The 12854-nt window shown below is 43.5% G+C and overlaps 1 protein-coding gene across 10 annotated transcripts in view; it reads left to right on the forward strand.

The window, feature by feature from the left end:
- The window catches only part of LRP8 (LDL receptor related protein 8), a 79711-nt gene extending 68224 nt beyond the window's left edge, over nucleotides 1-11487 (forward strand). For 8 of the 10 annotated variants that reach the window (XM_049110436.1, XM_025427668.2, XM_025427670.2 and 5 more), the window contains 3 exons: nucleotides 3159-3331; nucleotides 4416-4592; nucleotides 6874-11487. In XM_049110436.1, coding sequence (XP_048966393.1) covers nucleotides 3159-3331; nucleotides 4416-4592; nucleotides 6874-6912 — 389 coding nt within the window. In that variant the 3' untranslated portion in view covers nucleotides 6913-11487. The remainder of the gene's footprint in view (nucleotides 1-3158; nucleotides 3332-4415; nucleotides 4593-6873) is intronic. The other 2 variants (XM_025427671.3, XM_025427676.2) reach the window with 1 other exon arrangement.
- The last annotated feature ends 1367 nt before the right edge of the window (nucleotides 11488-12854 follow it).

Below are 12854 nucleotides of genomic sequence, written 5' to 3' on the forward strand. Positions count from 1 at the left end.
GTCCTCCGAACGTTGAGTCTTGCCGGAGAGATACGTGTAACAGACAATCTGATCACGACATGGGAAATCTAAAGTCAAGCCATATGTGGTCCAGAGGAAGTGCTGAGGAAGTACATAACTTGGCATCAGAAGAGAGAGGAAGAGGGCAGGGAAGGTTTACTAGTAGAAATGATAGGAAATTACTCACACTGAGGCAGCCAAGTGAAGAAGAATCCAGAGCAACCCAAGCAGTGAAAACAGCAGGAAGCAAAGGCCAGGAATGGGAAATACCACGGTGTGTGTGTGTGTGTGTGTGTGTATAACGAGAAGTTCACTGTGGCCAAAATATAAAATTTGCTTAAACCCCACAGAAAACCCTGGAGGCTGATTTACTCTCTCCCACCCCACTGTCTACATAGTACTCTGAATGTCCCGTCTCTTGCACCAGTCTCATCTCATCTCTTGGTGGAGTCTTCGAATGGCGCCCATTCATAGGTTAATCTCCCTTCCTTGCCCATGAGCCTCTCAAGGATGAGGACTTTGCCCATTTATCCCAGAAATCCCCAGTATGGTGGTGAGCAAGTGAAGGAATGTTTTCGGAAGTTTTGCGCTATGCAAACTGTGCCAAATGCCAGGGATCCAGGGAAGAAAAAGATGAAAGACTTTAAGAGCTTTCAGTCTTTAATCAGACTTGGTCATAGTAAGTGATCCGAGAGAGGTGTTAATGCGTATTACCATGTGCTGCAATAGAAGCGTGATGCCCTGCAGAAGAGAGGGAATGGTACTTGTACAGAAGGTGCCCTTTGAATTGGCCGTGAAAGGCTTTGACAGTCAAGATGATGGCTAGACCATTCTGGGCTGATCTGATTTTGAGTAGAGAGAGTGGGAAATACTTTGAACATTGTTTAGTGAAAGATAAGTCAAGCTCTTTCCTGCCATCCTCTCCTCTACAGAATGGCTGGTATGTGCAGTTTCCCTGATATAACCCACTCTGATATAATTAATATTTTTAATTTCTGCTCATCTGAGGGGTGAAAGAATAGTATTCTTTTCCTGGCATTTCCTTACGAGGTAGAGTATCTTTTCACAAGCTTAATGGCCATTTATATTTCATCCTTAATGAATTGCTTATTCACCGTCTTGTCTTGTTTTTCTATTGGCTTTTGATCTTATTCTTATTTGTAGAAATACTTGTGCATAACAAACATTAAACCTTTGTAATATACATTACAGATATTCTCTCCCATACTCCCACTTGATTTTTAAATATGTATGTGGTATCTTTTGCTATGCATGAATTTAAAAATTACAAGTGTCAGATATGTTCATTTTTTTTGTGTTAGAATCTCTGGGTTTTGTGTTTTACTTAGGAAGGTCTGCCTCACTGTAAATTATTAAAATATATCCCTGCATATTTTTCTATTAAACTTTATTTATTTATTTAATTTAAATATTTTATTTATTTATTTGAGAGAGAGACAGAGAAAGCCAGCTGGGGGGTGATGCAGAAGGAGAGGGAGAGGCAGGCTCCCTGCTGAGCAGAGAGCCCAGTGTGGGGCTCAATCCCAGGATCCCAAGACCATGACCTGAGCTGAAGGCAGACACTCAACCAATTGAGCCGGTCCGGTGCCCCATATTATTTTATATTTAGACAGTAATCCATTTGGAATTTATTTTAGAGTATGCTGTGAGGTAGAGATTTAACTATTTTTTTTCCTACAGACCTGTTTGTCTTGTTTTTCCAAGACCATTATTAAATCATCCATCCCTCTGATGTGAATCATCTTTATTATAAACTCCATGCCTACCCACACTTTGATCTGCTTCTGGGCTGTTCATTCATCACCAATTATCTATCTGTTCCTATTTGCTAGAAGAACTTCACACTATTTTTTAATAGAATACTGGGAGAACAACTTAGCTATTTTTTTTTTCAACTTCTCTTCTAGCTGAACTTTAGAATCCTCTTAATTCTATAAAAATCATGATGAAATCTTACGTTTTGGATATATAAGTTGATATGGAGAGAATTCATGTTTTTACAATATAGAAGCTTTGCATCCAGTAACAAGACACATCTCGCAACTTATTTGAGCCTTCTTTTATGTCCTTCTGTAAAATTGTATAGATCATATAGGACTTGTGTATTTATTAGGTTATTCCAGATATTTTGTAGTTTTTGTTGCGCTACTACAAATGTGTTCTTATTCCATTCCATTTTCTAATTGGTTATTGCGATTAGTAAGAAAGCTATTGACTTTTTATGTTAATTTTTGATGAACTAAAGTGATTTCTAAGTTTTTTATCTGCTTTTCCAAGATTTTTCTAAACATACAAAACTGATAATAACACTTTGGTTTCTTGCTTTCCCCTATGTGTCCTCTTCAGTTCTTTTTCTAATCTTACTGCAGAGCTAGATCTCTGAAACAATAAATTGCAGCAGTGCTAACAGGTATCCTTGCCTTATTCCTATCTTTAAAGGGTATCGACCATTACAATCTTACCAAAGTAAAAACTCCCTCTCTAGCAGCCTGGATAGCTGTCACCAGCCTCCACTTGAATGCTCATGATGATTGCCTATTATCTCATGAAGCTGCTTTGCCCCATCTTTGCCCAGCTGTGTTTGAGAACTTCCTCCTTTGCTCATTAATACATTTGTCTATTCCAACTCAGAGCCTGTGTCTCCTTCTAGAGATGCTCCTCTTTTTGCAGAGCCCTAGCTTTGGAAAGAAACGCCCCCACACCCCCATCTACCCTCCATTCCAAGGAAGCAGCTGCATTAGGACAAAGGTGTGGTGAAGAAATTCACTCATTCCCTCAGTACATGTTGCTGAGCTAGGCAGAGAGATGAGGAAGACACAGTCCCTGCCCACAAAGAGCTCGGTCCAGGCCGGGGTACCCGTATATGCAGTGCAGTACCATGCACTGGGGACACTCAGGAGGGGCAGCTGACTCTTTGTTGCTGGAGAAGTTGAGGAGACTTCACATTTGAGCTGGATCCTCAAAGATGAGTAGGTGATAGAGGAAGAGATAGGAGAAGGGCTTCCAAGCAGCAGAAGAATAACGGGGAGAACAGCCTGAAGAACAAGGGAAGTTAGAGAGGTGGCAAGAAATGCACCAACATTTGAGCAATGGGCTGGAGCCTCCTGGAAGCTCAGTGTGTGTGTCCCTTTTGCTAGCGGTAATAGCCCTGCTGTGCATGAGCGGCTACCTGATTTGGAGAAACTGGAAGCGGAAGAACACCAAAAGCATGAATTTTGACAACCCAGTGTACAGGAAAACAACGGAAGAAGAGGATGAAGATGAGCTCCACATAGGGAGGACTGCGCAGATTGGCCATGTCTATCCTGCAGTAAGTACCCCTTAAGTACCCCTTGCTGGAAGTTTGCCTTCCTCCTCCCTCTGTCCCTCCCTCCCTCCCTCCCTCCCTCCCTCCCTCCCTCCCTCCCTCTCTTCCTTCCTCTTTTGTTCCCTCCTTTTCTTTCTCCCTCTCTTCCTCCCTTCCTCCCTTCCTGCCTTCCAACATTTATTAAGAACCTACCATGTGCCAGGCACTATTCTAGGCCCTCGGGACACAGGGATGCTGGGGCCGGTGGTTGGGGTAAAAGTGTGTTAGGACCACCTTGTAGCTAGGGGCTCTTCCTAGGCTAAGGAAGCCAAAGGTCTTTCTTTCTGCTGAGTAAGTTTTCAGAATCTTTGGCCTGGAAGAATCACTGTGGCCATGCAAACTGTGGCCACATAATTCAAATATTTAGGTTTCAGCAAACCCTGTGTGCTGGCAGCAAGCCAAGCACAGCACCAGATATGCATGTTCACAAGGAAGGAAGGAGTGTACTTGCTTCCAAGAAGCTGGTGGGGGTGAGAGGGAGTCACTTACTATGTATAGCTGTGTGCGTAGTGCCCTGGTGGAGCTCAGGAGTCTCTCTTCCGGGAAGCTTTCCCTGGTTCCTTTGTTCTTCCACAGCCTGTCTCCATCACAGCTCCTGCCACAATGTAGTCCACTTGTCTTTTTGCTCATTGGTCTCCCCACGAGACCGTCAGCTCCTTGAGGGCAGGATTGTTCAATTAATCTGTCTCCCTAGTGCCTCGCACAGCATTGCTGGCTCCCAGTACATATTTGCCGAACAAATGCTATGGGAGCATCTACAAGGGAGGGAGTTTTGTTAATTCTGTCTGGGAAATCAGGCAGAGAATGCCTCACAGAGGTGGTGACAAATGAACTGTAATCCTTGAAAGGTTAATAGATTTTCAGCAAGAGAAGGAGGAAAAGGGCATATTCCAGAAAGAAGCCTGTGCAAAGGTTGAGGGGTACAGTAGGACTTGGCTTCTTGGGGGAGCAAGGACCGCAAAGTGTCTGGAGCAGATGTCATGGTGGTGTAGCAGAGTCAGGGGGCTGAGTGTGACCTCATAGGTCATCCAGTCCATCCCCCTGTCAGGCAATCAGCAGCTTTGATCACCCACTGTGGGCAGAGCCCTGTCTTGGGGAGACCAGAGAACTGGAAGACCCAGCCCCTGCCCTCAAGGAGCTTTTTGTCTTGCCGGGGGACCCAAGGTCACAGCCGCACCAACTCCCGAAGAACCCTCTTTCCGAGCTGCCTGTCGTCAAGTGCAAGGTAGGGCAGTGCCACTTTGAGTCTGAGGGGCTGGCGAGTGAGGGCTTGAGCCTAGGCAAGTGCAGCCAATCCTAGAAGGCTTTCTGGTCCTGGAAGGCTGCAAACTGTAAGCTGGGTGTTGGGGCAAAGAGGAAAGATGAGTTCGTTGTAGACTGAGCAAATGGCGCATGGAAGAAATGATCGCGTATGGGGCAGAGTAGACTGCATTGGTGCTGAAGCACGTTATTCATGAAGGGGAGACATGGGAAATGACGTCAAGCGAGTGAGGAGGGCTGGCAGATGGCCTTGAGACTTCAGCCTCGGCCGATCACGCAAACAGGTGCTTGACCAAGTGTTAGACTAGGTGGGGGCACAGTGGAAGAAGCGCTGAGCTTAGCCTGAGGAGGTGGCTCCTGGTTTTTTCACTGCTCCGTAGCTGTGGTCTTAGTCACTTCTCTCTGCTCACTTCTATTTGTAAAATGGGAATGTTAACCCCCATTCTATCTGCCTCCTAAATTCATAGTGTTCTGGTGAGACAGCACACGTGCGAGAGCTTTGTGAGTTATAAAGCACTCTGTACGTGTGAAGTGGCATTGTGTCCCAGGGAGCAAACTACCACTCTGGAGGAGCGATTTCTGATGTATCTGAGGCCCAAGGAATCAGCTCCTGCCAGCTGCAGGAAAATAGAGCAGGAGAGGGAGGAAATCAACATTTACTGAGAACCTCCTGTGTGTCAGACACTACTTGGTGTTTTACATACATTTCCTCGTGTGGTCTTCACAGCAGCTTTATAAAGTTGATGTGATTAGCCCCATTTTGCAGATGAGGAAACTGAGACTGGAGACTTTGAATGATTTGCCTGGGGTCACAGCTAAGAAGTGGCAGAAGCAGGATAAAAACTCTAGTGTGTTTGTACACAAAAGTCTGTGCTCTTTCCACTTACATCATGGGGTGAATAGCCTGGGAGCTCCAAGAACTGGTGTCCTCAGCAACCTGTTGTCAGGTAGTGCCAGCATCACTTCCGAGACCTGCCTTTGGCCTAGAGATCTGTCTTGGAGAGAGCGGGAGGGTAACTGGACTGGAAGAAGAGAGTCTCAAGTGCCTATGCTAGTAGAGCAAGGCTGTGGCATTCATGCAAAACCACCAGTAACCCAAAGATGACTTGAAAGGCAGTAGGGTCACTTTTTATTGCCTGTAGGCACAATTCCACAGATGGGAAATGTTAGTCTGATTCTTTTTTATTATGCTATCAGGTTGATCTAGAATACTCTGGCCCCCATGTGTGTTACTGTATTAAGTACTCTATAGAGATCATCTCATTTGGTTTCTCAACAACTCTATGTGGTAGGACCTGTTACTACTCCCATCTGACAGATGGTAAAGCCAGGGCTCAGAGAGGTGAAGTGGTGAGCCCAAATTCACTTAGCTACAAGAAAGATATTGATACACTGGGGTCTGCCCAAAGGAATGTATCCAGGAAATGGAAGAGTGGGATACAGGGTTACATCATACCCAGCTAGGGAAAGCCAGATGTGTAGACTGGAGGAGAAAATACTCAGAAGGAAAGGAAGGGAACACAGACACTGTCTGCAGATTTCACAGGTTGTCTGTATAGAACTCACTGAGTCTACGAGGGTCAGGGAACTTCAGAATACTTAAACAGATTTCATGTGGGTGTAAGAAAGAAGTCAAATCCACTGTCCCAATGGAATAGACCAGCTCAGGGGTTAATGGGCTCCGTCCACTAACAGTCAGAGGAAGTCTAGCATCTAATAACTAGAAAGTAGGGTTGAGGGAAAGACAAATTAAATTTAATTGACCTGTATTGCCTTCTGTTCCTGTATAATCAGCTAGGAGAAATGGGGCAGATTGCCTTCCTAATTGTGATTCACAAGCTAGAGGCAAGCAGCTAATGGCCTGGGTGAAACATTTGCCAGAGCTGACCCACTGATGTTGAACAAACCTAAAATCCTATAAGGAAAAGGACTCAGAAAGTTGAGATCTCTAAGCACTGCTTTACATCAAGGCAGAAGGGAGTGATGAAGAAAGCTACAGTTCTGCATTCACACAGACCTGGGTTCAAATTTAAGTTCACCCACTTGCTATGTGATCCAGGACAAATGCTGTTAAAGCTCATCAAGTCTCCGTGTCCTCATCTGTAAAATAAGTAAGACAAACCTGTCTCTTGGGGTAGTATGAAGATGATGTGAGCTAATGCCTGTAAAGTAATGGAATGTTTGCTACCTTGTGGGTACTCAGTTCCTGTGGGTCTAATGGTGATCTCTTTGCTCTGTCTCCCCAGCGAGTGGCATTAAGCCTTGAAGATGATGGACTGCCCTGAGGATGGGACCACTCCCTTCGTGCCTCATGGAATTCAGTCCCATGCACTACACTCTCTGGATGGTGTATGCCTGGGTGAAGGGGTTTCTGTACGTGGGTCTGTGTGAGTGAGTGAGCGTGTATGTGTGTAATTTCTTTTTAATTTATGTTGCGGAACGGTAACCACAAAGTTATGATGAACTGCAAACATCCAAAGGATGTGAGAGTTTTTATATGTATAATGTTTTATACACTTTTTAACTGGTTGCACTACCCATGAGGATTTCATGGAATGGCTACTGCGAAGTGACTAACATGATGTACATAACCAAATGGGGCTGGTGGTACAGTAGCTTACTCATCATTTTAAAAGTATATTTACAAGAGGGTATTTGGTTTTGGGGGGGCTTTTTTAGGTTTTGGAGTTTGGATTTGATTTTTTTTTTTTTTTGGTATATAAAATGATTATGCTTTGTGGCTATCCATCAACATAAGTGAAAAAAAGAAGAAAACACTTCAACCCCCTCCTCCCACTTAGATTATTTATTAACATATTTCAAAAATAAGATTAGTTCTATAAATAATTTAGAGACATGAGAGTATTTATTTTTGGTATGAGTGGCCCACCATGCAGACTCTGTGTGCATTTACGTTTATATGTGTATGTATGAGAGAGAGAGAGAGGTCTGTAGAGAAGAGGTGCACCTGTGGCTGTTCAAATCCATACGGATAAATGCATTGGAAAACAGTCCACAGAGGGATATCTGTAGTTTTCAGAGAAGCCTTTGGCAATTTGGCTCAAAAAAAACGGATGCCATGGTTTGTGTAAACATGTAGTGGAAGAGGCAGATCTTTCCCACCTCTGGCAATTCCTAGGACCCCCGTCAGTCACAAAAAGTCTTTCAGTTCCCCCGTGGCTGCTGTGGCTCCCACTTGGGCTTTCTCTTCTGTGGCTGAAGCCAGGGCACAGACTTGAACCAGTGCCAGAAGTTCTCATGATCTCCTGTGAGAATATGCCTGAACCTTGGCCGCTCCTTGTTTTAAAGTTCAGCATTTCAAGTAACTTCAGTTTCCTTCAGGATGCTTGGGTTGGATTCATTTTGTCTTCTCTGAAGCCCTCCTAGGGTGCCGTCCTTACTCATAGAGAGCTAAGCGCAGACATTTCTAGAACAGCTCAGGTTTCCTGTAGAGACTGGCTCAGGCACTGAACCTCTGAGATATGCTGTGGGTGAGGATAAGGACAGTGGAGTAGGTTCTGTTACATCTCTGTTTCTCCCTTTCCCTTACTCTCTCCCATTTCCTGTAAGTGAGGGAAACAACATAGGTTTGCTACCATCGTGTGTTCATATAGATGAGACTGGTTTTTGGCTTAGGTCAGAAAAAGTGGCCAAACTTGATGTCCTACGAGGGGGAAATGGTATACACAACACTATAGAATACTGGGTACATGTGTTCACACAGGGATTTGGTTTACTACTTTGTAAATAAAAGGAAAAACTCTGGGTATATGTATAGATTTTTTTTTTCATTATGGACACTTTTCTTTGTTTTTCCTGGGCCTTGGGAGAGGTGGGAGAAGTGCTCTTTTCTCTCTGTGGGGTCTACCATTGAAAACGTAATCCTACAGTCCCAGAAGGAAGTCTGTCCCCAGCGGATCTCATCCAAGACCTGATCTTTTCCTAACTCTGCTGTTGTGCCACTTCACGCCCGCCAGACAGCCAGGGACAAGACATGTGAACAAACTCTGACACCCCTCTGCCTTTGGGGCCCCCCAACTCAATGAAGCTTGGATATCTCACCAGCTTGATACCCTTCAAATTTCCAGGCGGGCATTTGGGAGTTCTGTAACCCTGCTCCTAGGACCTTTCTCCACATCACTCATGGTCTCCTAACTTCTGAGAAAACGTGTTCTGGAGCCTCGGCCCTATGCTTTGCATAAATAAGCAATTTTCCTCATGATACGCATGTGTCGATCGTCCCGAAACATTCGTTGAGAGGCAACTGACCTAGAGACCAATACCAAATAGGATTTTAAGAACAGGTGGCCAACTCCTATGGAGCTTAATCACTTGCTACTATTCTTTCAAGAATGGAAAGTAAAATTATTTTTGACTGAAGAAAAATGACAAAAAAATTTTGAGATTTACATGACACAAACAACTTTTTCTATGACCCACCTCCAAAGAAATAGAATTTCCTGGGGAAATGAGAACAGTGACTAACGTGTAGTTTCTAAACTTTCAGTCAGATCCTGGCCTTCACAGAAAAAAATAAATAAAAAGAATGAATGGAGTCAGGATGGTTCAGCCTGAGATCTCAAAATGATGATGAAACACAACTTTCTCAAAGACATCCACGTTTCCTGAATATGTTACAACTGCAGTTTGGAAGAGGTGGCTATGAAAGCAACCTGCAGAAGACAAATTGCAGAGTACCCACATGTCAGATGGTAGTCAATAAGATGAAATCTGAGGTGGTTAGGTCCATCCTCCCTCTGTAATCTTGGAGGCTTCTGAACTTCATTTTGAGGTACTATTGCATTTCTGTTGCCTTTTGCCCCTGTGCTATCATGCACCTACAGCCAATAACAGATCATAGAGTCCTTGGACTGTAGAGCTGGAAGGAAACCTACAGATAATGCCAGGAGGGTAGAAGATTTATCAGACTTTTTTTTTTTCCCTCCGTCTGAAAGAAACTGGTCCCAGACCTTTTCCTCCTTTTCCTTCTTCAGGTGACTACTTCGGACTGTCTGAACATTGTATGAAACCTGCTACCTATCTTATGGCCTATCTTTCCAGTGGAATTATGAAGACACTGGTAGAAATAGCCTTCCAGAAACAGAAAACTAAAATTTTATTTATTTACTCTTGATAACATGATTACTTATAAAATAGGTTGAGGTAACTTTTACCCTCAAGATGAGATCAGAGTTAAATTTATGGCAATAAGTACTGTGATCCCTCTAATCTTCTCCATGATGGCAGTATATTCATTCACTGAAACCATTTGGTAGGTACCAACTAAGTGCAGGCACTGTATATGTACAGGTCACTCAAGTGTTTTCTGTCCTTATGGAGTTCACAGTAACAATAGAGGAAGACATGTGGAAACAAAAAAGGAAGAGATTCTTTTCAGAGTATTATTAAGGCACAAGTGAGAGAGAGAGAGAGGTCATTTCTACATAAGGGGATGAGGAATGGGGTCAAGGAAGGCATTGTAGAAGTGACCTTATGCTAAGTCTTAAAAACTAAATAGAGGTGTCAGAGGAGACACACATGCATGAAACAGCATGGGGGCTTTCAGGAACGGCATGTAATTCATTGTAATGAGCAAAAGGCTCATGGGGGACTTAGCAAGAAATGAGGCTGGATGGAAAGACAGGTTCAATGTAAGCACTTTATAGAACACTTATGTTTAATTTCTGATTCAATTATGCAAACATTTCTTAGTCATTTATTGTGTACGAGGCACCACGTGCATCATGGAAAGTTCGTCAGGATGCATCGCCAGCACTTTGCAGACATGGCAGTCTTTAGCCTCAAGCTTTCCAGTGGCCAAAGGGAAATAGTGACTGCGTTTCGTATGTTTGAGTTGACCCTTTTTTGAATATAAGGGTAATGGAATTTTCACAGAAGTACTCCATGTTGTCAAGAGTCTCTGAGATTTTCTCAACATTGAGAAAACGATATTTGGGAGATGTGTAATCTGCACAGGGAACCCCAAGCACTGTCTAGTCAGGTGCCGGTGGGAGTCAGGAGAGAGCACAGGAATGTGAGCCTCACTCCTCTCCCTGACTCCAGCCATGCTCGTTATTTAACAGAATATAAATGAGTTAGCAATTAAACATTCAGAGTAAATAACTTCATTTCCCATCAATGCATGAAGATAAAGTATCGGAGTCTTCTCACAGTGTATTTTTAGGGTATTGGGGATTTTCAGGATACAGAGAACTTAGAGGTGGAGGAATTACAGCTTCAAATTTTCAGTTAATATAAGAAATCAGGAACTCTGTTCATTCTGGCTATGCACCATGTGCATAGTCAAGAATCAGCAGAAACCCTCTGCATTTGCAAACACTTTGTGCTATAAAAAGTAATTTTAAAGAAGCCACCTGTATATGTATATATATATTTAAAGACATGAAGGTTTTGATACTTTTTTACAAAAACTACAAGAGAAAACATACCTGTACAAAACCATGTGTTTTAAAATAGCATTTTGTTCTATACAGCTGTTGTTAATTTGGGGGTGAAGTACTGGTTTGCAGACTCCATCACATTGTACCCAAATGAATTTTCCTTGTTTGTCTTCCCCACTCCCCACCCTCAAAGGACCATATTTGATGTAACAGGCATGTTAGAATGTTGGGTCACACTAACAGTTTCTGCTCTTTTTGTCTTGTCATTCCGAGTTTCATTAGCTTCTGTACTCAGTGCCCTGTGCAGTCTGGTTTCTGTTCCAGAAGCAAAGGGTGGTGTGCTGCATCTCACTAGCTGTACTGACATCATCTTGGTGAACGAAAAACCAAATGTGAACATTTGTAAAATCAGTGCACTGTTTCTAGAGAGAGATTAAATTCATTTTTTAAAATCTGAAAGTGTTTCATTGTGATGTTTTAAGGGGGGAGGGGGTGGACCATCACTGATTGAGTCCCTACTGTGTATACCCAGTATTCAACATAAATTATTTTAGCCTTAAACAATCGATAAATACTATCGATACTATCATTGCGAAACGGGTGAAGGAACTACCCCAAGTCACACAGTTATATTTAGTAACCCCAAAGTACATGTAGCACATGGGGTGTTCTGTGCCTAGCTTGTCCTCCGCCTCTCCGTCTAATTTTTGCTTGTCCTTGATATTGCGTAGGACTGTTCCTTCACAAATCCTCCATTCTCTTAGACTCAGACCTAACCCGCAGGGTTGGGTAATTTCTGCTTCCATAACAAATTCTGCCTATTTGCATACCAGTACTTCTGCCTCGCCTCTACTTCTATGCCTCCGAGGCTGCTTTCACCAAGGTCCCTTGGGACTTCCTTGATTACAATTTTTTTTTATTTTTTTTTTATTTTTTTTTTAATTTTTATTTATTTACTTATGATAGAGAGAGAGAGAGAGAGAGAGGCAGAGACACAGGCAGAGGGAGAAGCAGGCTCCATGCATCGGGAGCCTGATATGGGATTCGATCCCGGGTCTCCAGGATCACGCCCTGGGCCAAAGGCAGGCGCCAAACCGCTGCGCCACCCAGGGATCCCTACAATTTTTTTTTAAAGATTTTATTTTTTCTTTATCCATGACAGACACAGAGAGAGGCAGAGACACGAGCAGAGGGGGAAGCAGGCTCCAGGCAGGGAGACCGACGCAGGACTCGATCCTGGGCCTCCAGGATCACGCCCTGGGCCGAAGGTGGCGCTAAACGTTTACCCTGAGCCACTCCGGGTATCCCTTGATTACAAATCTTACAGTTTCAGTCTTTCTCTTCCTTGACCTGGAAGCAGTATCTAACACCGTTGGCACACCTTAGAGTACTCTTATTTTGGCGCACATGACACCATATTCCTGGTTTTTCCTTACCTCTCCGGCCACATCTTAATCTCCTTTGCCCACCCCTTACGAATCCATCCACGTTTATCATCTCCATTACCATTATCTTGGGTGATCATCATTATTAGCAACTTCCTACCAATATTGCAGCTAGAGTGATTTTTTTTCTAGAAGGCAAGAGGTCACGTCACCACCAGCCTTTCTATTGTCCTGCTTAAAGTTCTTCATCTTGTTTCCCTTGCGTTAAAATCCAATACCTTTGAGTTTTGGGCCATATTCTAGTTTAATATGGCTTGTAAGCCATTTGGTTTCTGTCCCTTCTCCAACTTCATTACTATATTCACAACTTCATTCTGTATTCCAACCACACAGTTCTGGGCCCTCTATCTGGAACATTTCCTTCAGGAAGACTTCCCTTAG

This window comes from Canis lupus, chromosome 5 (genome assembly GCF_003254725.2).
Source record: "Canis lupus dingo isolate Sandy chromosome 5, ASM325472v2, whole genome shotgun sequence".
Classification (NCBI taxonomy): Eukaryota; Metazoa; Chordata; class Mammalia; order Carnivora; family Canidae; genus Canis; species Canis lupus.